The following is a 27231-nucleotide window of genomic DNA, read 5'->3' on the forward strand; positions in this document are numbered from 1 at the left end:
TTTGTCAAGATAAGAGTGATGCTTTGACAGTGTTGGAGTGATGCTTTGTCAGTGTTAGAGTGATGCTTTGTCAAGATAAGAGTGATGCTTTGTCAATGTTAGTGATGCTTTGTCAAGATAAGAGTGATGATCCGTCAGTGTTGGAGTGATGCATTGTCAAGTTAAGAGCGATGCTTTGTCAGTGTTAGAGTGATGCTTTGTCAATGTTAGTGTTAATTGGTCAAGATAAGAGTGATGCTTTGACAGTGTTGGAGTGATGCTTTGTCAGTGTTAGAGTGATGCTTTGTCAAGATAAGAGTGATGATCCGTCAGTGTTGGAGTGATGCATTGTCAAGTTAAGAGCGATGCTTTGTCAGTGTTAGAGTGATGCTTTGTCAAGATAAGAGTGATGCTTTGTCAATGTTAGTGATGCTTTGTCAAGATAAGAGTGATGCTTTGACAGTGTTGGAGTGATGCTTTGTCAAGACAAGAGTGATGCTTTGTCAATGTTAGTGATGCTTTGTAAAGATAAGAGTGATGCTTTGTCAGTGTTAGAGTGATGCTTTGTCAAGATAAGAGCGATGCTTTGTGACGAGTGATGCTTTGTCAGTGTAAGAGTGATGCTTTGTCAGTGTTAGAGTGATGTTTTGTCAAGAGTGATGCTTTGTCAAGGTAAGAGTGATGCTTTGTGAGTGATGCTTTGTCAAGATAAGAGTGATGCTTTGACAGTGTTGGAGTGATGCTTTGTCAGTGTTAGAGTGATGCTTTGTCAAGATAAGAGTGATGCTTTGTCAATGTTAGTGATGCTTTGTCAAGATAAGAGTGATGATCCGTCAGTGTTGGAGTGATGCATTGTCAAGTTAAGAGCGATGCTTTGTCAGTGTTAGAGTGATGCTTTGTCAAGATAAGAGTGATGCTTTGTCAATGTTAGTGATGCTTTGTCAAGATAAGAGTGATGCTTTGACAGTGTTGGAGTGATGCTTTGTCAGTGTTAGAGTGATGCTTTGTCAAGATAAGAGTGATGCTTTGTCAATGTTAGTGATGCTTTGTCAAGATAAGAGTGATGCTTTGTCAGTGTTAGAGTGATGCTTTGTCAAGATAAGAGCGATGCTTTGTGACGAGTGATGCTTTGTCAGTGTAAGAGTGATGCTTTGTCAGTGTTAGAGTGATGTTTTGTCAAGAGTGATGCTTTGTCAAGGTAAGAGTGATGCTTTGTGAGTGATGCTTTGTCAAGATAAGAGTGATGCTTTGACAGTGTTGGAGTGATGCTTTGTCAGTGTTAGAGTGATGCTTTGTCAAGATAAGAGTGATGCTTTGTCAATGTTAGTGATGCTTTGTCAAGATAAGAGTGATGATCCGTCAGTGTTGGAGTGATGCATTGTCAAGTTAAGAGCGATGCTTTGTCAGTGTTAGAGTGATGCTTTGTCAAGATAAGAGTGATGCTTTGTCAATGTTAGTGATGCTTTGTCAAGATAAGAGTGATGCTTTGACAGTGTTGGAGTGATGCTTTGTCAGTGTTGGAGTGATGCTTTGTCAAGATAAGAGTGATGCTTTGTCAATGTTAGTGATGCTTTGTCAAGATAAGAGTGATGCTTTGTCAGTGTTAGAGTGATGCTTTTTCAAGGTAAGATTGATGCTTTGTCAGTGTTAGAGTGATGCTTTTTCAAGATAAGAGTGATGCTTTGTCAGTGTTAGAGTGATGCTTTGTCAAGATAAGAGTGATGCTTTGTCAGTGTTAGAGTGATGCTTTGTCAGTGTTAGAGTGATGCTTTGTCAGTGTTAGAGTAATGCTTTTTCAAGATAAGAGTGATGCTTTGTCAGTGTTACAATGATGCTTTGTCAGTGTTAGAGTGATGCTTTGTCAAGATAAGAGTGATGCTTTGTCAGTGTTAGAGTGATGCTTTGTCAGTGTAAGAGTGATGCTTTGTCAAGATAAGAGTGATGCTTTGTCAATGTTAGTGATGCTTTGTCAAGATAAGAGTGATGCTTTGTCAGTGTTAGAGTGATGCTTTGTCAAGATAAGAGCGATGCTTTGTCACGAGTGATGCTGTGTCAGTGTTAGAGTGATGCTTTTTCAAGGTAAGATTAATGCGTTGTCAGTGTTAGAGTGATGCTTTGTCAAGATAAGAGTGATGCTTTGTCAGTGTTAGAGTGATGCTTTGTCAGTGTTAGAGTGATGCTTTGTCAAGATAAGAGCGATGCTTTGTGACGAGTGATGCTTTGTCAGTTTAAGAGTGATGCTTTTTCAAGATAAGAGTGATGCTTTGTCAATGTTAATGATGCTCAGTCAAAGTAAGAGTGATGATCCGTCAGTGTTGGAGTGATGCTTTGTCAAGTTAAGAGTGATGCTTTGTCAGTGTTAGAGTGATGCTTTGTCAAGATAAGAGTGATGCTTTGTCAATGTTAGTGATGCTTTGTCAAGATAAGAGTGATGATCTGTCAGTGTTAGAGTGATGCTTTGTCAGTGTTAGAGTGATGCTTTGTCAAGATAAGAGTGATGATCCGTCAGTGTTGGAGTGATGCTTTGTCAAGTTAAGAGTGATGCTTTGTCAGTGTTAGAGTGATGCTTTGTCAGTGTAAGAGTGGTGTTTTGTCAAGAGTGATGCTTTGTTAAGGTAAGAGTGATGCTTTGTGAGTGTTAGAGTGATGCCTTGTCAAGATAAGAGTGATGCTTTTACAGTGTTGGAGTGATGCTTTGTCAGTGTTAGAGTGATGCTTTGTCAAGATAAGAGTGATGCTTTGTCAATGTTAGTGATGCTTTGTCAAGATAAGAGTGATGCTTTGTCAGTGTTAGAGTGATGCTTTGTCAAGATAAGAGCGATGCTTTGTCACGAGTGATGCTGTGTCAGTGTTAGAGTGATGCTTTTTCAAGGTAAGAGTGATGCTTTGTCAGTGTTAGAGTGATGCTTTTTCAAGATAAGAGTGATGCTTTGTCAGTGTTAGAGTGATGCTTTGTCAGTGTTAGAGTGATGCTTTGTCAAGATAAGAGTGATGCTTTGTCAGTGTTAGAGTGATGCTTTGTCAGTGTTAGAGTGATGCTTTGTCAGTGTTAGAGGGATGCTTTTTCAGTGTTAGAGTGATGCTTTGTCAAGATAAGAGTGATGCTTTGTCAGTGTTAGAGTGATGCTTTGTCAACAGTGATGCTTTGTCAGTGTTAGAGTGATGCTTTGTCAGTGTTAGAGTGATGCTTTGTCAAGATAAGAGTGATGCTTTGTCAGTGTTAGAGTGATGCTTTGTCAAGCATGATGCTTTGTCACTGTTAGAGTGATGCTTTGTCAGTGTTAGAGTGATGCTTTGTCAGTGTTGGAGTGATGCTTTGTCAAGGTAAGAGTGATGCTTTGTCAGTGTTAGAGTGATGCTTTGTCAAGATAAGAATAATGCTGTGTCAGTGTTAGAGTGATGCTTTGTCAAGATAACTGTGATGCTTTGTCAGTGTAAGATTGATGCTTTGTCAGTGTTAGAGTGATGCTTTGTCAAGATAAGAGTGATGCTTTGTCAATATTAGTGATGCTCAGTCAAGATAAGAGTGATACTTTGTCAGTGTTAGAGTGATGCTTTGTCAAGAGTGATGCTTTGTCAGTGTTAGAGTAATGCTTTGTCAAGGTAAGAGTGATGCTTTGTCAGTGTTAGAGTGATGCTTTGTCAATGTTAGTGATGCTTTGTCAAGATAAGAGTGATGATCTGTCAGTGTTAGAGTGATGCTTTGTCAGTGTTGGAGTGATGCTTTGTCAGTGTTAGAGTGATGCTTTGTCAAGATAAGAGTGATGCTTTGTCAGTGTTAGTGATGCTCAGTCAAAATATGAGTGATGATCTGTCAGTGTTGGAGTGATGCTTTGTCAAGTTAAGAGTGATGCTTTGTCAGTGTTAGAGTGATGCTTTGTCAAGAGTGATGCTTTGTTAAGGTAAGAGTGATGCTTTGTCAAGATAAGAGTGATGCTTTGTCAATGTTAGTGATGCTTTGTCAAGATAAGAGTGATGCTTTGTCAGTGTTAGAGTGATGCTTTGTCAAGAGTGATGCTTTGTTAAGGTAAGAGTGATGCTTTGTCAGTGTTGGAGTGATGCTTTGTCAGTGTTAGAGTGATGCTTTGGCAAGATTAGAGTGATACTTTGTCAATGTTAGTGATGCTTTGTCAAGATAAGAGTGATGATCTGTCAGTGTTAGAGTGATGCTTTGTCAAGATAAGAATGATGCTATGTCACGAGTGATGCTTTGTTAAGGTACGAGTGATGCTTTGTCAGTGTTGGAGTGATGCTTTGGCAGTGTTAGAGTGATGCTTTGTCAGTGTTAGAGTGATGTTTTGTCAAGATAAGAGTGATATTTTGTCAATGTTAGTGATGCTTTGTCAAGATAAGAGTGATGATCTGTCAGTGTTAGAGTGATGCTTTTTCAAGGAAAGAGTGATGCTTTGTCAGTGTTAGAGGGATGCTTTGTCAAGAGTGATGCTTTGTTACTGTTAGAGTGATGCTTTGTCAGTGTTGGAGTGATGCTTTGTCAAGGTAAGAGTGATGCTTTGTCAAGATAAGAGTGATGCTTTGTCAGTGTTAGAGTGATGCTTTGTCAAGGTAAGAGTGATGCTTTGTCAGTGTTAAAGTGGTGGTCTGTTAAGGTCAGAGTGAAAAACAGGATTACAAACTAAACATACAGAGTTACCAAAGATGAGCCACAAAAGTCATGACAGTAGCTTTTTTTACATCCTCTGCAGCTTTTTTCCACACCTCCAATGTTCTTAGCTTGGCATTATTGATACGGGCTGATGACCACTCCAGGTAGATCACCTCAAGAAAAGATTGTAGCCAATGTTTTATTGATAGTTGGTGCGGTGGAAGCCACCTCAGAACAATAATTTTCTTTGCTGCAGTCATGCCTGCTAACCAGAATTTGTGTTCTCAGTGATCTTAAGCCTGGAGTCATCATTTAAAAGAAGAAATGCGGGTTCCAGTGGGAGCTTCCTTCCCACCAGGTCAGACATCATATCAACAACTTTAACCCAAAATCTTTGTACACCTGGGCACTCCCACAAGACATGCATCAATGTACCCACGATGCCCTGATTACAGAATGTACAGTAAGGATTGGGAGCTAAACCTAATTGATGCCTTTTACGATGTGCTTTGTTATCAGCTTTAGCTTGGCAGGCTTCATGGCTTCACACGAAGACACACAACACATTTTGGTCTTCCATAAATAAAACCAAACTCAAGATAGCTGTCATATTTTCTCAGTTTATCTGGTTTGGGCCTAGCATCATTTGATGAAGTGAATGCACTTATTTATCCATTTTTGCTAGCTGGACCTGCACACCAAATGCATCTAAAGTGCAGCAAAGTGACTGATATGTGACAAGAGATTGATTAACATATGTCACAATCATATCTGAGTTTTTAGCGGCCAAAAGCTGACTTACGTGGGAGTCACTGGTTTAGTATGGTTGTTCTATGGTGCTGTGGTCCCTATATGTGTTTATTTGCTTTTCAATGACATAGCATTACTTCAACAATTTATTTTGAATCATTTCGCGGACCCCCAAGCTGTGGCTCACGCACCCCCAGGGGTCCCTGCACCCAAGTTTGGGAACTACTGTCCTAAGACACAAATAAAAACAAAGAATGACTGATATTGGATGTTACGTTCTCCTTTATTTATATTAAACATAAAAATATATACAATAACAGTAATAACATGTTATATAGAGGTCTTAGTGATGTAACAGTGAAACATGTTTAAACCATGGTGTACACAGCTGTCATCAAACTCTGCATCAACCAATCAGCCAACAGCCTTAATATAAACCTCAAGAATCAGACAGACATGAAATAATAAACCAGTAAAATGACTTGACAGTTTTTCAACATTACTCTCTAGACTTTGGTCGACATTCACTGAAAACATAAAAAACTTTTCCAGTTTAACCATTCAAACCTTCAAAAGACATCCCTTCCTGCTGAATGATTCTCTAAGGGTCCATCTCAGTTTGTTAGCTTGATGCTAACATATAATGCAGAAAGCCATTAACAGGAATGCTGCTGATTCCCACTTAAGACTCATAATAGGCCATTCGGAGACAGAGACCCATCAGTATCAAGGACCAACCAAGCCCAGGACATTAAGAGTCCACCACTCCACCAAAGTCCTCCTACCTTTGTCGGCCAGCAAGTGGCTTTAATGCCTGATGTATTCACACAGCTCCTCCTCCTCTTCCTCCTCGTCAGTCTCTCTCTGTGAGGGTGGGGCAATGATGGGGGAACACTCCTCCTCCTCCTCCTCCTCCTCCTCCCCACCCTCCTCCTGTCTACCAAAGGTCAGAGTATGGAGGTCCACATCCAGACCTCCTCCCTCCTCCTCTAGTGATTGTTTAGGAGTCCATTCTGCAGTGTTCATAGTTTGTCCTCCTGTAGGAGGCCCTGTCTTCCCTGAATAGAGAGCTTGAGAAGGGTGAGGGAGGAGAGTGACAGGATTAGGGGAGAGGTGGGAGGAGCAGGGAGGAGATGAAGGAGTGGACACTGAGGAGGAAGATAAGTTATCCCCTCCTTTTGATAGATAAACTCTTCCCCCTCCTGGTGTGGCACCCTCCACCTCGCCCTCCGACAATGATGAGGATGATGATAATGATGAAGAGCGACTCCTCTTGTCTCCTGTAGGAGGTGCAGTAGTTTTGACTTCATAGAGAGGAGAAAAGGAGGAGGCGCAGGGAGCAGCGATAATCAAAACCTCCTCAATGTGATGGAGAGACGTCTGAGATGGAGAGAGAGGAGGGACAAAAATCAATTGACTGTACCGCCAAAAACAAACTAACAAACAAACAAACAAAATAAATAATTGGGTTAGAGCTCTTTGTTGTTTACCTCGTAAGGGCTGGGGCTCTAGCTGTCTAATGTTTACCTAGGATTATAGTTATTTTTTCCCAAGGGTGTGCAACCAAATATTAAGTTGAGGGTGCCACCAATTTTGTCCGGCCCATTTATTTAGTTTTGGGTAAAATTATGTCAATTTTGGCTTTTTTCTTCTGCTTTTTTGTGTTTTTCCAATGCACATAAAGGAAATAAACATGTATACCAAAAACATTTGTAACTGCAACAATTTCAGGGAGAGATGGTGTATTTTCTGGAAAAATTCCAGGGGTGCCAATACTTTCGTCCATGACTGTAGCTCTTTGTTGTTTACCTTGTTAGAGCTAGGGTTATAGCTCTTTGTTGTTACCTCCGCCAAGGAGGTTATGTGATCGGGTGGGTTTGTTAGTTTGTTTGTTAGTTTATTTGTTAGCAACATAACTCAAAAAGTTGTGGACGGATTTTGATGAAATTTTCAGGAAATGTCAGAAATGGCATAAGGAAGAACTGATTAGATTGGGAGTGATCTGGATCACCGACTGGATCCAGGAATTTTTTAAAAGGATTCTGTACTATTGGGAGATAGGGCTAATGGCGGAGGTCTGCGCTCTCCGAGTGCTTTTCTAGTTTAACTTGTCAGAGCTAGGGTTATAGCTCTTTGTTGTTTAACTTGTTAGAGCTAGGGTTATAGCTCTTTGTTGTTTAACTTGTCAGAGCTAGGGTTATAGCTCTTTGTTGTTTACCTAGGGTTATAGCTCTTTGTTGTTTAACTTGTCAGAGCTAGGGTTATACCTCTTTGTTGTTTACCTAGGGTTATAGCTCTTTGTTGTTTAACTTGTCAGAGCTAGGGTTATAGCTCTTTGTTGTTTAACTTGTTAGAGCTAGGGTTATAGCTCTTTGTTGTTTACCTAGGGTTATAGCTCTTTGTTGTTTAACTTGTTAAGGCTAGGATGAGCGCTCTTTGTTTTTTACCCTTTTGCTACTTTAAGGTGTGACTCACCAGAGCTGAGGGGAATGGTCTTCTCTTCAAACAGATGAACCCAGCAACAACAAGCAGGGCGACAATGAACACAGCACCGAGCATCAACAGACAGAGCAGAACAGAGACCAAGACATCTGTGGCCCAGAGGGGAGGGAACCAATGTTATCATAGACATCACCTTTAGATATCATCATCAGAACCATGACATCATCAAAACATTCTCATTACATAAATCAATCTGAGTGACTAGGGACACATTCACTTCCACCAGACACCTGGACTTCCTTCAGGCCCACTGCTGCTATTGTAGCTGATAGCTCTTTTTCCCGTGAAGAGTCTTACCTGTGTTAAAGGTGCTTGGGGTGTCGACACACACTGGACGGCTATAGTTAGACTCTCGGAGCTCCATGCTGTCCAAAACACAAACAGACACACAGTAGCGTCTGCCAGGGGCCAGAACCATGTCGTCAAAAACCACGTCACTCAGAGACACCGGGCCCTTAAAGAACTACAGAAAAATACACAAAATTACAGCACAAAACACTCAGACACACAGCCTTAGTACTACACAAAGACACATAGCTTTAACATCCATCTGTAGAAACTAACCACCATACTGTGAGTGTGTCTTTGGATATTTGGGTGAGTCTGTATTTGAAGCACCTGAAATGTGTTGTCTCTGCTCACGTTCAGCCGGTATGTTAGCTGTTCATAGATGTGTCTCAGGCGCTCCAGGGGTGAATGCAGCTGGGCACACAGATGTCTACCACAGGGAGCCACAGAGAGCAGTGGAGGGTCCAGAATAGCTGGAAAAGAAAGCAGAAGAAAGAGGCTGTTTTAGAAAGGACAGGGGTAATGATGAGCTATTACTAATGGGGCTTTTCCATTACACAATGCGGCTCAGCTTGACTCGGCTCGACCTGGCACGGCAGCCCAGTGCAGCAGGGGGTTTGCTTTTCCACTGCAGCTGAGCTACCTGTTTGAGGGTGCATCCAGAGCTGATGACGTAGTGTTTTGAGCCCTCCTCAATCTCTACACTGTCTGGCCTAAATGACTTTACATAGTTTTAAAGGAAAAATCAAACTGTAGACTGACAGCGCTGCAAGCTGCTCTTTTTACATTCTCTCCCTCCCTCTCTCTCTCCCTGTCATTCTCTGCACCCTATCCCGCGATCAGTAAACAAACAATAATTCATGCTTATCACCAAAAGGAGAGGATTTTTCCTGCATATCAGTTAAAGAACAGTCTCCTTATTATTGATGTGTGGGTCTCTGAAGAGTGGAAAATGAACACAATCATATTTTTGGATTGGGCAGTGAGAACGACATGCTCTACTAGCACCAGTTAATGAATTAAAGACAGACTCTGTCATGGGGTAAATGTTTCGAACATCTCCAGCATTTTATTTTTTAAAGTCTAGTATCATCTATAAGAAGGGGACAGGGTCAAACATTGGTTATTAGTAGGTGCAGAAAAAGTTGTATTCCTGCATCTGCACCTGGTCCTTCCTAATTTCACTCGTCAGTGTGAGAAGTCATGTGCAACTATCCGACCATAGTATGAGCAGAAAAATCTCAAATTTTGGTCTTGTGTCATACATATTTAAGTCATACAGTGAACACTGACACCGCTGTAACAGAGTTATGGACAGCTGGAGCAAAGGCAGGAATAAGACGTTTCTCCCCTGTCTCCCTGTGGGGTGAAAAGTTATCATGGAGGGGTTATCAGTAGCAGAGGGGGGAAATCCCCCTAGTAAATCAGACCCTGGGAAGCGCTTCAACATCAGCGCAGCACGCTTGAAGGTGGGGCTGGCCTGCTTTGCCCCTACTCAAGAGCAGGGCCATTACAGCACGGCTCAGTGTGGCTTGGCGTGGCCAAACTGCTGATGGAAATGCAAATCAGCACGGCTTGGTTTGGCACGGCCAAAAGCCCCACAAAAATGGACATCTGAGAATGGTGGTGCTCAAGTATGAGTGGCTGAGAGCGGGGGTCTCTAAGAATCTATGTCTGAGATTGGTAGTCTCTAAGAATGGACGTCTGAGAGTGGCAGTCACTAAGAATGGACGTCTGAGAGTGGCAGTCACTAAGAATGGACGTCTGTGAGTGGCAGTCACTAAGAATGGACGTCTGAGAGTGGCAGTCACTAAGAATGGACGTCTGAGAGTGGCAGTCTCTAAGAATGGACGTCTGAGAGTGGTAGTCTCTAAGAATTGACGTCTGAGAGTGGAAGTCTCTAAGAATGGACATCTGAGAGTGGTAGTCTCTCAGAATGGACGTCTGAGAGTGGGGGTCTCTAAGAATGGATGTCTGAGAGTGGTAGTCTCTAAGAATGGACATCTGAGAGTGGCAGTCTCTCAGAATGGACGTCTGAGAGTGGTAGTCTCTAAGAATGGACGTCTGAGAGTGGTAGTCTCTAAGAATGGACATCTGAGAGTGGCAGTCTCTCACAATGGACGTCTTAGAGTGGTAGTCTCGAAGAATGGACGTCTGAGAGTGGTGGTCCTTAAGAATGGACGTCTGAGAGAGGCGGTCCTTAAGAATGGACATCTGAGATTGGTAGTCTCGAAGAATAGACGTCTGAGAGAGGTTGTCCTTAAGAATGGACGTTTGAGATTGGTAGTCTCTCAGAATGGACGTTTGAGATTAGTAGTCTCTAAGAATGGAAGTCTGAGAGCGGTTGTCTCTTTGAACAGGTGCTGAGATTGTTAGTCTCGAAGAATGGATGTCTGAGAGCGGTTGTCTTTAAGAATGGACGTCTGAATACGGTTGTCTCTCAGAACGGAGGTCTGTGATTGTTAGTCTATAAAAATGGACGTCTGAGAGTGGTTGTCTTTAAGAATGGACGTCTGAGAACGGTAGTCTCTAAGAATGGATGTCTGAGAGAGGTGGTCCCTAAGAATGGACGTCTGTGAGAGGTGGCTGAATGGACGATGGGAGCGGTGGTCTCTACGAAAGGATGTCTGGAGTATTTGTCTCTAAGAATGGACTTCTGAGGACAGTGGTCCTTCAGATTCATTTTTATCTTGGTTGATGACCCCCCCCCCTCATACTTACTGTCTCTGATTGGCTTGAATCCCGAATATCTGGTTTCTGCGGAATGCATCTGCAGCTCGGCTCTGACTTTCATAAAGTAGAACAAGGAGGGGTTAGGGAAGGCTTCTGTCAGGTTACAGATCAGAGGGTCCACCACTGCCTCACAGCCAGGAACAAGACGCCACAATGTCTCCCTGTAGGACACAGGTTTAAGGTGTATTACTTCAGTAGGTCTCCCTGTAGGACTCAGGGTTAGGGTTTATTACATCATAAGGTCTACCTTTCGGATACAGGGTTTGGGTGTAATACATCATTAGGTCTACCTGTACAACTCAGGGTCAGGATTGATTAAAAAGTTGCTGGTTCTGTGAGTAACCAGCGAAAATCCAAACGTACGTTTCTGAGATCACGCTGACACTGTAGGTCACTCCGGGGGGCGTTCCTGCTCCTCGCTGCCATCCCAGAATATGAATGAAATGATCTGAGGTCAGACGGAGGTCCATGGGTGGAGGGAGATCAACCATCTCTAAGACAAACAAACACATTAGATAGATTAATTGATGAAGGACTGACCCATAATTAAAATAATTTAGTTTATCTTAAAGGATCAGAGGATATTAGAGACTAACACTGGAACAGGACTTGACCACTTAAACATGTTTAAATATTTTAATTTATTTCCCATGGTTGTCATGGTAGATGTTTCATAATAAAGAGATTAAACCTGTGCAGAGTCACATGACTAATGTAAAAGTCAGGTCTTTTTCATCCAGACTTCATGAGCAGGCCTGACTCTGAACATACTGCAGGTCAACATATAGAGACTTACCTAACTGACAACAGCACACATGAGATCAAAGAACAACCGTCTGCCTCTTCAGCACCTCCCTCAGTGATTTTATCTATTATTACATATGTTTACTACTACTTAACATGTTTACTTACTATATTTTGTCCATAATTTTTTTTAAATCTATTATATATGTTTATTTAAACATTTTATCTATTGCTATATATGTTGATTTATACATTCTCTCTAATATTACACAGGTTTATTCTTGTATTTTATTTACTATTCATAGGTTTATTATCATATGGTATTGATATTTATGTTATTTATTGTGTCTAATATTATATTAAGCGATTCTTTGGTTCAACAAATCTGGAAGTAATCAGGCCTGGGTGTGGCCAGTGAAATTGAACTCAGCTTTCCAAAAACTGTGGTTAATCACAGTTAACTCATGATTTAACAAGGGGGGCAATTACTTTTTCACACAGGGCCAGAGAGGTGTGGACCCCCCCCCCCCCCCTTAAAAATTAGATAATCATTAAAACACTGCATTTTCTATTTACTTGGGTTGTCTTTGTGAAATATAAAAATTGGTTTGATGATCCAAAACATTTAAGTGTGATAAATATGCAAAAAACTCAGGAATCAGAAAGAGGGCAAATACTTTTTCACACCACTGTAAATGTTTATCTATATCTTATCCATTATTATGAAGTTTTATTTATACATATATCTAATCAATTTTTATATATTAATGTCAGAAGACTCACCTGGCAGTACTGCGCACAGGCAGGTAAGCAGACAGGTGATAATCCAGAAGAGAGCAGCCATGGCAGAGCAACCATCTCTGCTCCAAGCGGCTCACCTTTCCAGCACCTCACCTGTGGAACTTTTCTTATATCTTTGAAGGAAAAAATATAGCACATTACTTACTGAGAGGATGGTTAATCAACAACTTTTGGTATAGATTAAATCTGGCTGCAAAAGTAAACTAATCCATTGACAAAATCAAAAAATGATGAAAAAGGCTGGAAAGCGGAGTCTCCATCACTATTACTAGTGTATTTGTACACTGTTGAAAAAGGCAGGAAATCTGAGTCTCCACCAGTATTAACTTGTATTACTCAGTAATACAACAATGAAATAGGATGGAAAGCTGAGTCTCTATCACTAATCCATGCAAAAAACATCTATACACTCAAAAAAAGGCTGGAAAGCAGAGCCTACATCAGTATTTACTAATCCATTCATACAAACTCATACACTGATGAAAAGGGCAGGAAAGCTGAGTCTCCATCAGCTTTAACTAACTCAGTAATACACTGATGAATAAGGTTGGAAACATGAGTCTCCGTCAGAATTAACTTATCCATTCATGCAAACTCATACACAGGAAAAAAAGGCAGGAAGGCTGATTGTCCATCAGTATTAAGTAATCAATACATACACTGATGAAAGTCTTTGCGAGATTTGGCTTCCAAAAATAACTTGTTAATGAAATTAGTGCATTATATGGAAACCCAATTGCCCAAATAAAAATAAATGGATATCTATCAGACACCATCAAATCAGAATGAGTACCCACAAGGCTGTGGAATGTCTTTTTGCTTGTTACATAGAGGTGCTTGCTCACTGGATAATACAAGCTGATCATGTTATTTACGTGTGCTGTTACCTAAAGAAATAAAAACACTGGGGGAAAATAAGTCATGACCCTAACTTGCCTATAATTAAATTAGACATACAGAGATGGAGCTGTAACCTATTTATTAATCTTGTTCAAAGAATTGAATTTGTTAAAAATGAATAATCTTTCAGGATTTATTTTCCTCTTTCAAGCATCCCCTACTGATATCCCCAAAAAGCAATTTACTAAATGGGACAGGATATCTCTAGGTTTATTTGGGAGGGAAAAAAACCTGATTCATTTCAAAACTCTTAATCTTCCAAAAGAGGAAGGAAGTATGGCCCTACCATATATAAAATATTACTTCTACTCAGCCCAGATAAGACCAAAATTAAATCTTTGTGATAAAGATGATAATTCTAGGTGAAAATGAAATAGAACTGCCACTGACTAAAGAACACCCAGTCCAGGCAGTGTTAATTAATAACAATTTAGGAAAAAAATTAGGTCTGGGGGTCCATCAGAGAGGATTATTATTTGCAAGATAAATTCCAGCTAAGAAGTTGGTGTGCCTACGACCCAGACTTTAAGCCTAATCTGCTGGACTCCAGATTCAAAACTGGATATCTCAAGGAATCACTACATTATATTCTGGTTTTATAAGGGTAAACTGATGAGCTTCCAGACTTCAAGACAGAAAGAAAAGTACTCTCTGAAACAAGACTTTCTTAGATATTTGCAGTTATGTCACTACTATGAAAAGGTTTTTGAAGACTACCCACCAGATATAGGAGAATCCATACGAAAAGAATTTATGGGAGCGTACAAATCAGAGGTAAAAAGGGGAAGCATATCAGGAAAGGCTTTACAACACCAAAATCTCATAAAACAGAATACATGAAGAATAAACGGGAGAAGGAAAGCAATGACTATTATGTTAAAGGAAGAATGGAAGAATTATTGTGACTCCACAGAAATGTACAAACCCATTCACATGGAAAAAAATCTGTATAAAAATGTTTAGTTGGATATTTGATTACCCTAAAACAAAAACCATATCATACAGGGAAGGATCCAAAATGCTGGAGACAGTATGGGGTCAGGAGGCCAATCATTGGCACATACTTTAGGAATGTCCGCCAATTAAAACTTTCTGGTGGAAGCTTCATAAAAGATCAGAGGGCATGTTTAATATGAAATTACCTTTTGATTTTTGCACTTTGTTTTTTGGAAAGTTGATTTTATATAGGACATGTATAATGTATATTTATTTTGCCTTCTCAAATCAGCTGGTTTGAAGACCACAACTAGAAATTGGCTGCATCCTGACCTGACCCCTCCACAATTGAGGTCTAACAGGATATAGTTTATAAAATCTACGTTGTAAAAAAATAACTTTCTCACTTCATTAAGAGAAAGGAAACTGAGTGCATTCATCAGCTTTCTGTTTCCCTTCAACACTCAGCTCAGAAATGTCCATTATTGCTTTTATTAACAACATAAAACATTTTATCTAATAGTCAGTGGTCATAGTAACATATAATTGTAACTATTACAGATAATTAATTAGCATTAAATGTTAATAAATACATTATCATATGAATAAATCTAGGCTAGGGTATTTACTCCATATATTCAGACAGGAAACGTTACCTCTGTTATAATAATTAAAATCTGGGTTTAGCTATTATTATAGTATTATATTACTGATGAACACAGAGTGGTTATCCCTGTTAGCTCACATATAAACTCCATCTACTCAGACAGGAAACGTTATGTGTGCTAGCTGATGGAGCTAACGGGTTAGCCTGTCTCTGGCATCTAGAATAGTTCATATTTTTATCCCGGGATATTAATCCTGGTTATGCCACTGAGTTATTCCGGGATCTATACTACTAATAATAATGATCATGATAATTACTTAACCTCTGATGTTAATCCTAAGGCTTAAATAAGTGTATATTAAAATAAAAACACCTACCTGAGCCGCCTCCATGTTTCTACTCGAGTAACGCTTGATCCTGATGCATTCACGTACCTCCAGGAAAACTGTACACCCGCGGCTTCGCTCTCGAAATCAGGGTTATATCGACAAAATAAAGGGTTTAAGATAAAGCTGAATATGTAAATTTTCATTTGTTGGTAAATGAATGACAGCAGCAGGGTTTGAGGTAATGATGTCAAAGGTCAGCGCTATTAAAATTAAACTCTAATATTCTTATAAATAACTCAGATTTATTCAGACTTAAACTTTAGCCTCATGTATCTGTCTGCCTGTCCTGGTTAGAACTGGGTTAGGTTTAATTTTTCTGTCCTCAGGACACCGGAAAAAAACGATTTTTCATTCTGCTGAAGCAGTGATTATCAAGTATCCAATAGTTCCTGAACGCCACATGACAAGAAGACATAACTGTAAATCACGTGACATAAAAGAAGCAGAGGAAAGAGAGACAGAGGCAAGAAGGATTAAACTACGAAACACTATGATAATAATATAACTAATAATAATATCAATAGTATTAGAAAAATAATAATAATAGAAGTCGAGAGGGACAGGAAATACAGGGAAAATAATAAAAATATAACAATAAAAATTCCTAATAATTTCCCTTCCCCCTGTCATTCCTTTAGATCTTTTATTTTGGTATTTTGTGATTAATGATCAGGACAGTTCCTTTTATTTTGAAATCATCCTAAGCAGGTATTGCTCTTCCTCCTGAGCCAAAGGCTGAGTCTCTGTTCAAAATAACAGATAGAATAAGGCTGATGATTAGAATTGATCACAACTGGACTGATAGACTGATTATTGACTAACTGATTAATTGAGTGACTGATTGATTGAGTGACAGATTGATTGATGACAACAGGTCCAGAGTTGAACACAGATCTCATATCAAATGGGAACAATCTTTGAATTAATCTTTTATTTCTCATTATTCTGATCAAACATTTTTAGTCTCTTCCCTGGATTCAAAGTCTTTGAGCCTAAAGAAGGACTGAATGTTGATGTAATAACAGGATCATGATCTCTTCTTTGAGTATAAAAATAGACAAAATAAACAAAATAAACATCTTAATCTACATTTAAACATCTAAACAGAGAGGAATGCTCCATAAAATCTGGATATTTAGTCCAACTGATTTATGATCCTGTGGTCATGACGGTGTGTAATGATGGTGTGTGATGATGGTGGTGGTCTTTGTAGTCTTTATGGTGTATTGGGGTGGTGGTCTTTCCTTCACTCTGGTAGAAAGGACTTTAGATGGTATGATAGACATCAGGAGTGTCTGATATAGTCAGAACATTCTCCCTCCCCCTCTTCCTCCTCACAGGAGGTTGGTGTGTTTGTCTCTATTGTCTCTATGTTCTTGGCAGTAGGCTCCATGTGTGGGGGTCTCTGATCCAGCAGGTAACTACCACAATCATCAGTATCTCTGTCTTTCTCGTCCTCCTCCCCATCCTCCCCATCCTCCCCGTCCTCTCCCGTCTCCTTTAAAGTAGAGAGAGTCAGAGATAACAGGTTGACGTTAAATGAGCCCTCTGACTCCTCTCTAACTGGTTCCTCCTTCTCTGATTCCTGATCTCCCTCAGCAGTGACAGGATCCTCCCCCTCATCTTCATCGTGATAAAGACCCCCCTTGCTGACATCGTCCTTGCTGACCCACTCCCCTGTTTTTGTGGAGGATCTCCAACAACTCTCTTCAGCAGAGTGTGGGCCAGGAGTGTCAGCAGGAGGAAGTTTTGCTCCTCGGTCCAGATAGTCTTTGGACTCCTCTTCCTCCTCCTCCTCCCCCCCCTCTTCAAGTGGAGGCATGGGGGTGTGGTCTGTGGTGGCAATTGTGTCTGAGCTGATGTGGATGTGGTCTGGGGCGGTGCTCTCCGGGGTCAGGGTGTACCCGGTGCTCAGAGTGGCCTGAAGAACAAAGAGAACAGAAATGAAAAAATGATGGCCAAAAATTGTGCCCAAGTTGTCACAAAGTAGTCATGTTGGCACCTCTGGACATCAGTCAACCTCCAGGCCTCAAAAGAGTATTGTAAGACCAGGAGGACCAAGGACCCAAAGACTCTGGCCTTGGTCTACATGCTCACGTACCGGGCCACAGATTCAATGGTAGAATCCAAGGCACCCAGGAATACCTGGATCTTTGTTTTGGCCCAGAAGACATACATTCCCAATGCTTCAGCCTTCTCACTAAGCAAGTTCAGGGAGAGAGCACCTACATTCTCTGCAAGGATCACAGTATCATCAGCAAAGTCCAGATATGGACAATGTGGGATCCTGAGGAGTTCCAGAAACTTCTACTTACAGAGTCAAACACCTTCTGGAAGTCAACATAGACTGCAAGCAACCCTCTATTGAATTCCCAAAAGCAGTGAGGACCTAAAGTGCCAAGATGCGGTCTACCACAGACCTCTTAGGTGTAAAGCTTGACTGTTCAGACAGCTGGTGTTGGAGCAGTGGATCACAGGTCCTGTTCAGCAGTATTAAAGCAACAACCTTGGCCAGCACTGAGAGAAGTGTAATACTCCTGTAGTTGTTACTCTCCACATCACCCTTTCCCTTGCAGACTACAACAACAATGCCCCTCTTCCAGTCAGGGATGATGCCTGTTCTCCATATGGAATGGATGAAAGCATGCAACCACAGGAGGGAGCTTTCACTACCTGCTATGAGCATCTCAGTCTGCATCCAACATACACCTGGTGATTTCGTGGCTTTCAGCTTGTTCACCACTTGCTGAGTCTCCTCAACATTTGGTGGATCACAGTTTATAGGTGGGTCCACACTCACTGTGTCTGCAGCATCCATTTGGAGTTCACAACTGGGAAGATCTGCCCAATACAACTCCTCAAAGTAGCCTGACCATCATTCCTTGATATCTGACTCCTCTGTCAGGATCCTGCCATCAGGCACCTGCAGGTCAGTTTTGCAATCAAGTCTTGCCCTGTCACTAGCCTCAATGTTGTCACTGGTTTCATCAGAGATGAGGGCCCCCTGTCTTCGGTATATTGGGATGCATTCACTAGCAGCAGCCAGAGAACCAGACTTGAAGTCCAGCCAGAGAGACTCAGGATCTTGAGAGGCATCTGGTGTTCCAAGAGTGGCCCAGAGCCCGGCCTGTGTAACATCTGGCTCCTCAGATGACCGCCATCCAATCTGATTTGACCAGACTCATCCTTCCTGGAGCACCTCATCAATAATTTCAGGGTCCAGACCAGAAGCTGATAGTCACTACTACAGAACTGGGCACTCCTGAAAACCCTCCAGTCCCTGAGCAGCCTCCAGTGTCCAGCTACAAGTAAAAGGTCAATCTCCTTCTTTGTTATGCTATCATTGGAATACCAAGTCCAGCGCAGCGAATCAGGTCCGTCAACACTTTAAGCTAAATAAGGTTTTTGGGCACAGGTGGCCTAAGGCACGCCTCATGCACACAGCAGCCCAGGCTCAAATCCGGCCTGTGGCCCTTTCCCACATCTTCTGACCAGCTCTATCCCTGTTTCTGATTCTGTGCACTGTCCTCCTCTATCAATAGAGGTGTAAAAAAGCCCAAAAATCTATCTTGGAGAAAAAAAAAAAAAGAATAAGGTTTCTCACCTGCAGAGCTGGTGGCAGGTGAGCCTTCAGCTTACCCAGAAAGCCAGAGTAATACAGACCAATCAGAACACTGGAAACCACCAAGGTTACCAAGACCAGGAGAGATGCAGCCACACCTATAAACACAGAAACTGAACACACAAACACAAAGAGAGTTGTGTGATTGGACAGCTGTGTATAAAGAAATCTTGGACAGTGACATTTCTCATCTTTCTCATCAATGAGTAACTGATATGAGCTGACAGTGTTAGGCCTTGTTTACACAACAACGTTTTGCTTCGTTTTCCATTTACATTTCCAAAAGTTCCACGTTTACACGGCAACGTTTTGAAAACAATCTCCATCTACACGAGAATGCAGGAAACACCAAAACGCTGTAGTAAGGTGATTTACTGCACAATAAAAATGTCTCTACAGCAAGGACAGTACAGCACATTCACTGTTTTTCATGTGTTTTTGATAACATGTTACATTTTTATCACACACAAGTGCATGAGAGTCATTCATCACTAAATCCTCTTCATCACTATCGTTGCGCGGCAGTGAAATTTCACAGCACATATAAACACAAAAATGCATTGCAAGACCAGTCTTGTTATAAGGAAGATATCCTTTAAGACTGTTTTGATTTTTCAGGGACAAATTTTTCTCGTACAGTCTTCATGGATTTTCTCAGAAAGTGCAGCGCTTCCTGCTTTTAGCACAGCAAAAAAACGATAGCCTTTAATCAGAACACTATTTCTATTTCTCCTTTCTCCATTTTATCTGCTTCTTGGAAGTGATTAACTATTTTTTTAACCTTAACACAGAAGCTTCAATCCAGCCTCGTCCACCAGCTGCACACTGAAATGCAGCTGATGGAGGAGACAACAGAGTCTACGGCCTGACGTTTCCGCATTAAAACTTTAAGAAAAAAGATAAAGGCTAAATCATTTCCAAAGAGCAGATATATAGGAAAATAGAAATATCATTCTGAAAAGGCTCCAGCAGTGCCATGCTTTTTGATAAAATCCACGAGAAATTAAAAGCTGTAGGAGCTGAATTTCTCAGTGAGAAATTGACTATTCTCAGTGGATATCTATGTTATAACAAGACTGACTTGCAAAGCATTTTTCTCTGTCAATATGAGCCGCAATATTTCTCTGTCATGCAATGGTGGTGATTGCAGTGATTATCATGATGATCAATAAAAAAAGGTAAAGGAAGGCTAATCATTTCCAAAATTAATAGCATGGCGTGCTAGGTGGCATTGATAGCCCTCTAAATTAAAACAGTGTGTCTCCTTTTCTAAATCCAGCTGTCTGTGACTGAAGCTGAATTACAGTAAACTACATCAGACAGCTCAGGTCGAGCTGCCACGGCTCAGTTCAGAGTGCTGCGACACTCGCGCTTGACAGCTGACTGCAATCGTAGTGCGCATGTGCGTTTCAGAAACTGCTGTTTTCCCTGTTTACATGGAGACAGAGATGGGGATGGGGACGTTTTAAAAAACTTCCACTCTGGAGCCTGTTTCCAAATTGTTCTGTTTTCAGGCACCAAAATGCTGTTCTCGTGTAAATGGACAGCCAAAATGCTACAAAAGTTTTGCATTTTCACCTGAAAACATTGTCATGTGAACAGGGCCTTAGTGAGCTGACAAGTGTTAACAATCTGATGGTGTTAATGAGCTGACGGTAGCTATGTTTACATGGACCACTTGTAATTGGAATTATGTGAATAAAAACCTGATGTGAATAAAAATGCTTTTAGTAAACACTTCATTTGGAATAAAATCCTCCAATTCAGCTCATTCGGAAAGAAATTTCTTTCCAGTCAAGAGGGGTGGTTTATGCCACTAGTCGTTAGGATCAGCGTCCATGAAAACACCCAGTCTTATCCTCTCCTTCAGGGTGTTTTTTTGTCTTACTGAGCACGTCAGTCTCACAGACGGAACATGGCGGGAGCAAAACAAAACTGATCTGTTGCCATGATAACTTTTTTACTTGAAACTTTAAAGGAGCTCAGAATTGTTGATCAGTTAGTATAAGGTTCAGACACGAAATAGTAAAACAATCCCTATTTTGTGTGAGATGGAGTTAAAACAAACGAGCAAGTACTGGTGGCTAATTTAAAACAAAGGTAGAGAAGAATTTCATCTTCGACGCAAATTTTTGGTAGAGTTGACCAGTGGGACAATGTTGTGCATGTCAGAGCAGTAGTATTGAGATCAAAAGCAAATGGGGATCTAAATAAACAAACAAACAAAATACATGATGCATGAACATGCATATCTCAATCAGGTTGCATCTTTTACCATCCATGTGAAAAGATAAGTTTAAATCTTCAATCAGAATTAATTCATCATGTCGTTCCCAAAACAGTACAGAAAAATAATTACAATTTTACAATAATAAGCAGTGTTAAAATAACAACTACAGTGCAGTGAAAAAGTATTTGCCCCCTTTGTGATTCCTGATTTTTTTTTGCATATTTGTCACACTTAAATGTTTTGGATCATCAAACCAATTTTAATATCTCACAAAGACAACCCAAGCAAATACAGACTGCCCACTAGATAGATACACTTTATTTAAACTTTATTATCAATAAAGTTGATACAATAAAGAGCCAGATTATGATTGGTAAATTAATATTTGAAGATTTGTTAATGAAATTAAAAAAGTCCATCTTCTCTTCCCTCTGAGCTAATTCACAGCCAGATTAAAATTTCCTGTGTGAGTGATTTTTAGTCCTAAATATGTGTATGCACATGTGAGTTCTACATCTGTTGATCCCAAAGTAAACCTCTGTTGGTTTACTAGCTGACATTGTTAACAAGCTGACAATGTTAATGGGCTTACGATGTTAACAAGCTCACAGTGTTAGGAGCTGTTTTAATAGTCCATTCTATCAGAGAGCTCACCTGTGCTATGCTGTGGTTCGCTGGTGAAGCTGCAGGTCCAGTTTGATGTTTTGGTGTTTTTGTTCACACGTATGTGAGTTTCCACTTGAACACAGTACTCAACACCTTTCTCCAGGTTAGAGATCTTAAAACTGTTGTTCTCCTTAGAATTAAACTAAGAAAAAAAAAGGACTTGAAAACATCACACTCAGGTTTCTTTACTTAGCCAATAAAAGCATGAGGATAGATCTCATTACATTAATAATGATAATAATAATAATAGTCATAAAAATAAAAACAACAACAATAGTAATAATAATAATAATAAAGTATCAACACAGCTTCAACAGACAGCTTTAGCATCAGTCTGGTTCTGAATCAGGTTTTTGTCTCCACTGTAAGTCTTCTAAATCCTTGATGACTAATGATGGGTCTTTTCAATAACAGAAAAGAGAGTATGGTCTAGACGTGTCCTCTTTGGGGAAGGGCTAGAGCTAACTTTAGTTGTAAATAGTTCTGTATAAAGATTAAATGATAGATAGAAAATTATACATAATAATAATAATACTATTCTCAGACCTCAACTCCGCCTGGTTTCTTCCACTTCACCCTGAACTCGGGGCCATACATAGTGTGAAGACTGGACACCGAGAGATTGGAACTCTCATCAGGATCCGGCAGAGACAAGTTCACCTCCAGACAGTTTCCACAGCCAGACAGAGACACCAGGGCAGGGCTGATAATGGCTGTTTATAATGGCAACAACAGAAAACATATGTCAAAACACAGGCCAAATGAAGACAACAACAATGTTGTGGTCTCTGCATTCTTACTGTCGGTATAGGGGCAGAAACTGTAGATTTCTGACTTTTCTGACACCATGTGATCCAAGGTCGCCTGAACAATGAGACGGTAGTTTTGAAACAGTTTCAGCTTCAGTTTCAGAGACGTTGTCATTGACTTTCCAAGAGGTTTCCATTTCTTACGGTTCACTCTGAGAACAAAAAAAAAAACCTTTAAACATTCCACCCAGGTGATGTCCACATTTCATAAATGAAATTTTCAATCTCAGATTATTGAACACCACAAGACAGGAGTCATTTACATATTATAAAATTTTAACAGTAGTGTTTTGGTTAAGTAAACGAAAACATCTGAGATTGTCAAACACAAGGACAGGAGTAGATTGCATGGTTTGATGGTCTAACAGTGATGTTTTAGGTAAATAAATGAAATTATTAATCTCAGATTATTCAACACCAGGACAGGAATCATTGACATGGTTTTATGGTCCAACAGTGATGTTTCGATTGGTTGAATAAATAATATGCAGATGTATGTCTTTAGAGGTTAGAGGTGTTGTGACTCTAAATTTCATAGCCATGGTAAGACGAATCTTGAAGGCAGACATTGATTTCCTGAACAGGCAGAGATGTTTTCTGTCTCCTGTCTGTGGTTGTTGATGTTCACTAGAAAGTGTGTGTGTGTGTGTGGGGGGGGTTTGCTGGCGGGTATATCTGTTTGTGACTATGAACCCACAGCAGCAGCTCTGCTGGTTTCTGTTCCACTGGGACTTTTTTCACTTCCTCCTCAATAGCTGTTTGCTGTCCATCTGTTTGGAAACATTTCTGTTATATCAAAATATGAAGACTAAACTCTTCATCTGGAGAGATGCACTTCTTAATGCCGTATTAACCGATTGACTTGTGTATTAATAATGCTTTTATACTGTATTAACAGATAAACTACTATGTATTTACAACGCAAAAACAGATGAACTACTGTGTATTAATACCATGTTAACAGATTAACTCATGTGTATTACCATTGTATTTATACCATAATAACAGATGAACTACTGTGTATTAATACTGTGTTAACAGATTAACTCATGTGTATTACCATTGTATTTATATCATAATAACAGATGAACTACTGTGTACTAATAATGAAATAACAGATTAACTCATGTCCCATCCCTGCTACATGGACTGGAGATCAGTGATAAAAGCTCATATCTGGAATATCTTGTCTCGCATCGTCACCTGTGAGAAACATGTAACAAAAAAATTTCAACATTCAGAAGTTTACCTTGCAAGGACCTGGTACTGGGTCCCTACTGGGGTCAAGGGCCCGGGGTCCCAGTGGAGGACGTGGCGGAAGTTCTCAGAGCTCATGTCCAGGTTAATGGGAGGAGGAAGGAAGGTGAGCGCTGAAAGAACAAGTCAGCGGTAAACACCTTCATAATGAGCTTAACACACCTGGACAGGTAACAGCTATGGACATGTCCTGGTCTGAGCTGGAATCACTCACCTGAACACAGTGACCAGGTGAGACACACGACCACAAACATACACAGCATGTTAGCTAACAGACATCAGACACCGTCCACCACAAGTCTGTCTCCGCCAAATGACCAGGCTGGGTCTTTCTCTGCCAAATGACCACAAGTTAAAAAAAAAAACAAGTCATCACTGTCTGAAAAAAAGACAGCCGATTAATCGATTTGATTATGTTATATCACATCTTTTTTAATTGATGGACACTTTCTTAAATATTTTATAAATATTAATTTATCATCAACTGTTTGAAAGTTTTATTACATTGAATTATGATGTCATTTTCTACTTTTATTTATTCTGAAGGTGATCAGATTAAGTGAACTATTTTCTACTTTTATTTGAGTTTATTTTAATCAGAATAACTTAACTTTACCTGTAGTTTTTTTTTTTTATTATTCTTTAGACTTACCTCTTTTATGACGTCTTTGCCAGTTTCATTTCAGTTGAAAGTCACCAGATAACACGGTGACATTTTGAACCGGATCACCACACAGTAACATTCCTTTTAATCTGACAGGAGGACGTTCTAGCTGATGTTCGGTAGCTGTCCGTATTTATTCCTGTTAACGCTTATGCTTGTCTGAGTCTACTCTGATTAACTATGGTAAATGTTAACGCTAGTGTTCCTCACTCACTAATTCACAACAACCCTCACTGACTCACAACAGACTGACACGTCATACTCAGACTTCCTGTGAGTCTTTTCACAGTAAAACTCTGCTGATCAGCCTGTTCGGTTTCATCACCAGTTTTTTTTAATTTTTAATTTTTTTAAGAAAATCTAATCATTTTATCCGGGTATAGAACATCAATATGATCAGTTTAATATTACATTGATTTGTTGACAGACAGATAGATAGACAGATAGATAGATAGATAGATAGATAGATAGATAGATAGATAGATCATCACAGATTTTTGTACCTTTATCATATCTTTCATTTAACTGTAAACATATGCATTACCACATTAAAGGAAGTTTAGCAAAAAATACTGAACTAAGTGAATATTAAACTCCCAGTATTAGTTAAACTATATATAGTCGTATTTTTTCCATGATTTTTTTTCAAATTTGGCAGCCTTAACATACCCAAAAAGTTTTGAAACTTGGCAAATGCATGGGGTCAGGTGAAAAATTTAATATTTTATTGGTTGTTGACATGGTTGATGGGAATTGACTCGTTGGCGCCCCCTAGACCAAGTTTATAACTCAGCCACTCAGGGTCGTTTTACCCAGAGAAATAAAATTTTGCACACATATTCCCCTTACCGAGATGCACAAAAAAGTCTCTTGTGATCATGGTGAATTCTCAATAGGAAGTCTGCCATTTTTAATCAAATTGTATATTTTTTTTTCCATTTCCAAGGGTTATTTGAGGATTAACTTGTCTGAGGGTGTTCATCCAATCAAGCTGAATTTTGGTATACAACTTAAAGAGACCTGAATGATGAAATGTTTTGTAGCTTTTGTGCAAAACTCAAAGGGCGTGGCCATGGTGAGCTTTCAAATTTGCAGATTGTTCAAGAGACAGGAAGTTGTCTATAATTCAGTTGGCATGGTCCAATCTGGTTTAAACTTTCCATGTTTGTAGAGGGCCCGGTCCTAACCAGATTCATCATCAACAGGTCATATTTTGTACAGATGCACCTTCTAGTGTTGTGAGGAAAAATCTAGCATTATGGCATAAGCTAACATTTCAAGCCAATAAAATAGTAAAAATATTAACATCAGATTTGTGGCAGATAGGCCTAAAGAAGTTGGCCGCACCCTATGAGTTTGGTACAACATTTTGCAAACTTTTAATCCTCCTGGACTCTTCCTATTTGACACTAAAGATAAAGTTGATTTGATGAAATCCTCAAAGGAGATAATGCTAGAATGACCCCTGGAGATGACAACTTCAACCAGTATCTGTACCAAAAAATTCTAAATGGCATATTTCCTGAAGATTTTACAGTATGGATCCAAGAGGCATATTTTTAAAGATACTGGCATAATACATATGCATACCAAATTTCCAAATCCTAGGATAAAAGTGGTGCAGGGCCTGATTTTTTGAAAACTTTTCTAGGGGGCACCACTGAGCCAATAGACCACGCCCAACAGCTTAAGTCATGGTCCCAGTTTCTCACAGGGATTTTTTCCACTAAGTTTCGGGGCTGTACAAGTATGTTAAGCATATGGAATAAGCTACTTCCTGTTTCATGGAGTAAAAAAAATTACCATGACCACGTCTTTTTGATGTAGACTTTTGACCTTCATGTATGTGTAAGGTCAACATCTTGGGAAATGCGTGGGATGCTCTCAGCAGGATTTAACGAATCTTGTAATTAATGGTATTTTTTTGTGATGACCAGCCACTTTTATGACATGGTGAAACACCTGATTTTGATGAGCCGCCATGGGCACGCCCTTTGAGCCTGGTACAACATTCAGCTAACTTTTAATCTTGGAAGGCTCTTCTTGTTTCAAACCAAAGATGAGGCATGTTGGAAGAATTCCTCAGAGGAGCTAAAGCCAGACTTACTTCTGGAAATGACAACTTCGACCAATATCTGTACTAAAATTCAAAATGGCAGACTTCCTGCAGTTTTGACAATATGGGTCCAAATTGCTTTTTTTTTGTAGACCCTGACATGATACATATGCATACCAAATTTTCACAATCCTACCTAAAAAGGCATGCAGAGGCTGATTTTTTTGAAAATTTCTAGGGGGTGCCACTGAGCCAATATAACAGCCCCCCAGCTTAAGCCATATCATTCTTTCCAGCTTCTCACAGGGATTTTTTCCAACAAGTTTTATCCAAATATGTAAAGCATAAAAAATTAACTACTTCCCATGGCCATGCCTTTTTACATGGACTTATGACCTTCAAATATATCTAAGGTCAACATCTTGAGAGCTGTGTGAGCGAATTTCAGCAGGATTTGGCTAATGTTGTAGATAAACAGAATTTTTTTTGTGAAGGACAGCCAAGATTATGACATGGAAAGACACTTAGATTTCATGAGCTGCCATGGTCACGCCCTTTGACTTTGGTACATCATTCTGCCAACTTTCAATCCTTCAGGGTTCACCCCCCCCCCACCCCCCACGCTTTTTTTTTTTTTTTTTTTTTTAACCTCTTCCTGTTTCCAGACGTCACTCTACTGTCACTGATCATCAAGT

The 27231-nt window shown here is 40.0% G+C and overlaps 2 protein-coding genes across 2 annotated transcripts; both read right to left on the reverse strand.

Annotated features, from left to right (window-relative positions):
• Positions 1-5596: 5596 nt before the first annotated feature.
• Positions 5597-15291, reverse strand: LOC121522694 (interleukin-10 receptor subunit beta-like). Its single transcript, XM_041807284.1, has 8 exons — positions 15221-15291; positions 12383-12513; positions 11219-11348; positions 10844-11016; positions 8453-8595; positions 8132-8297; positions 7808-7923; positions 5597-6712 (listed from the first exon to the last, which is right to left on the reverse strand). Exons 2-8 carry the CDS (start codon positions 12441-12443, stop codon positions 6140-6142), a joined length of 1362 nt encoding a protein of 453 aa, XP_041663218.1. The 5' UTR covers positions 12444-12513; positions 15221-15291; the 3' UTR covers positions 5597-6139.
• Positions 15292-16154: 863 nt separating this feature from the next.
• On the reverse strand, positions 16155-24723 carry crfb1 (cytokine receptor family member b1). Its single transcript, XM_041806432.1, has 8 exons — positions 24469-24723; positions 24031-24150; positions 23809-23929; positions 22551-22711; positions 22297-22463; positions 21739-21892; positions 18837-18967; positions 16155-17153 (listed from the first exon to the last, which is right to left on the reverse strand). The coding sequence occupies exons 2-8, from the start codon at positions 24077-24079 to the stop codon at positions 16518-16520; spliced, it is 1419 nt and encodes a 472-aa protein (XP_041662366.1). The 5' UTR covers positions 24080-24150; positions 24469-24723; the 3' UTR covers positions 16155-16517.
• Between the last annotated feature and the right edge of the window lie 2508 nt (positions 24724-27231).

The sequence above is a fragment of the Cheilinus undulatus genome, linkage group 15, assembly GCF_018320785.1.
Source record: "Cheilinus undulatus linkage group 15, ASM1832078v1, whole genome shotgun sequence".
Taxonomy (NCBI): Eukaryota; Metazoa; Chordata; class Actinopteri; order Labriformes; family Labridae; genus Cheilinus; species Cheilinus undulatus.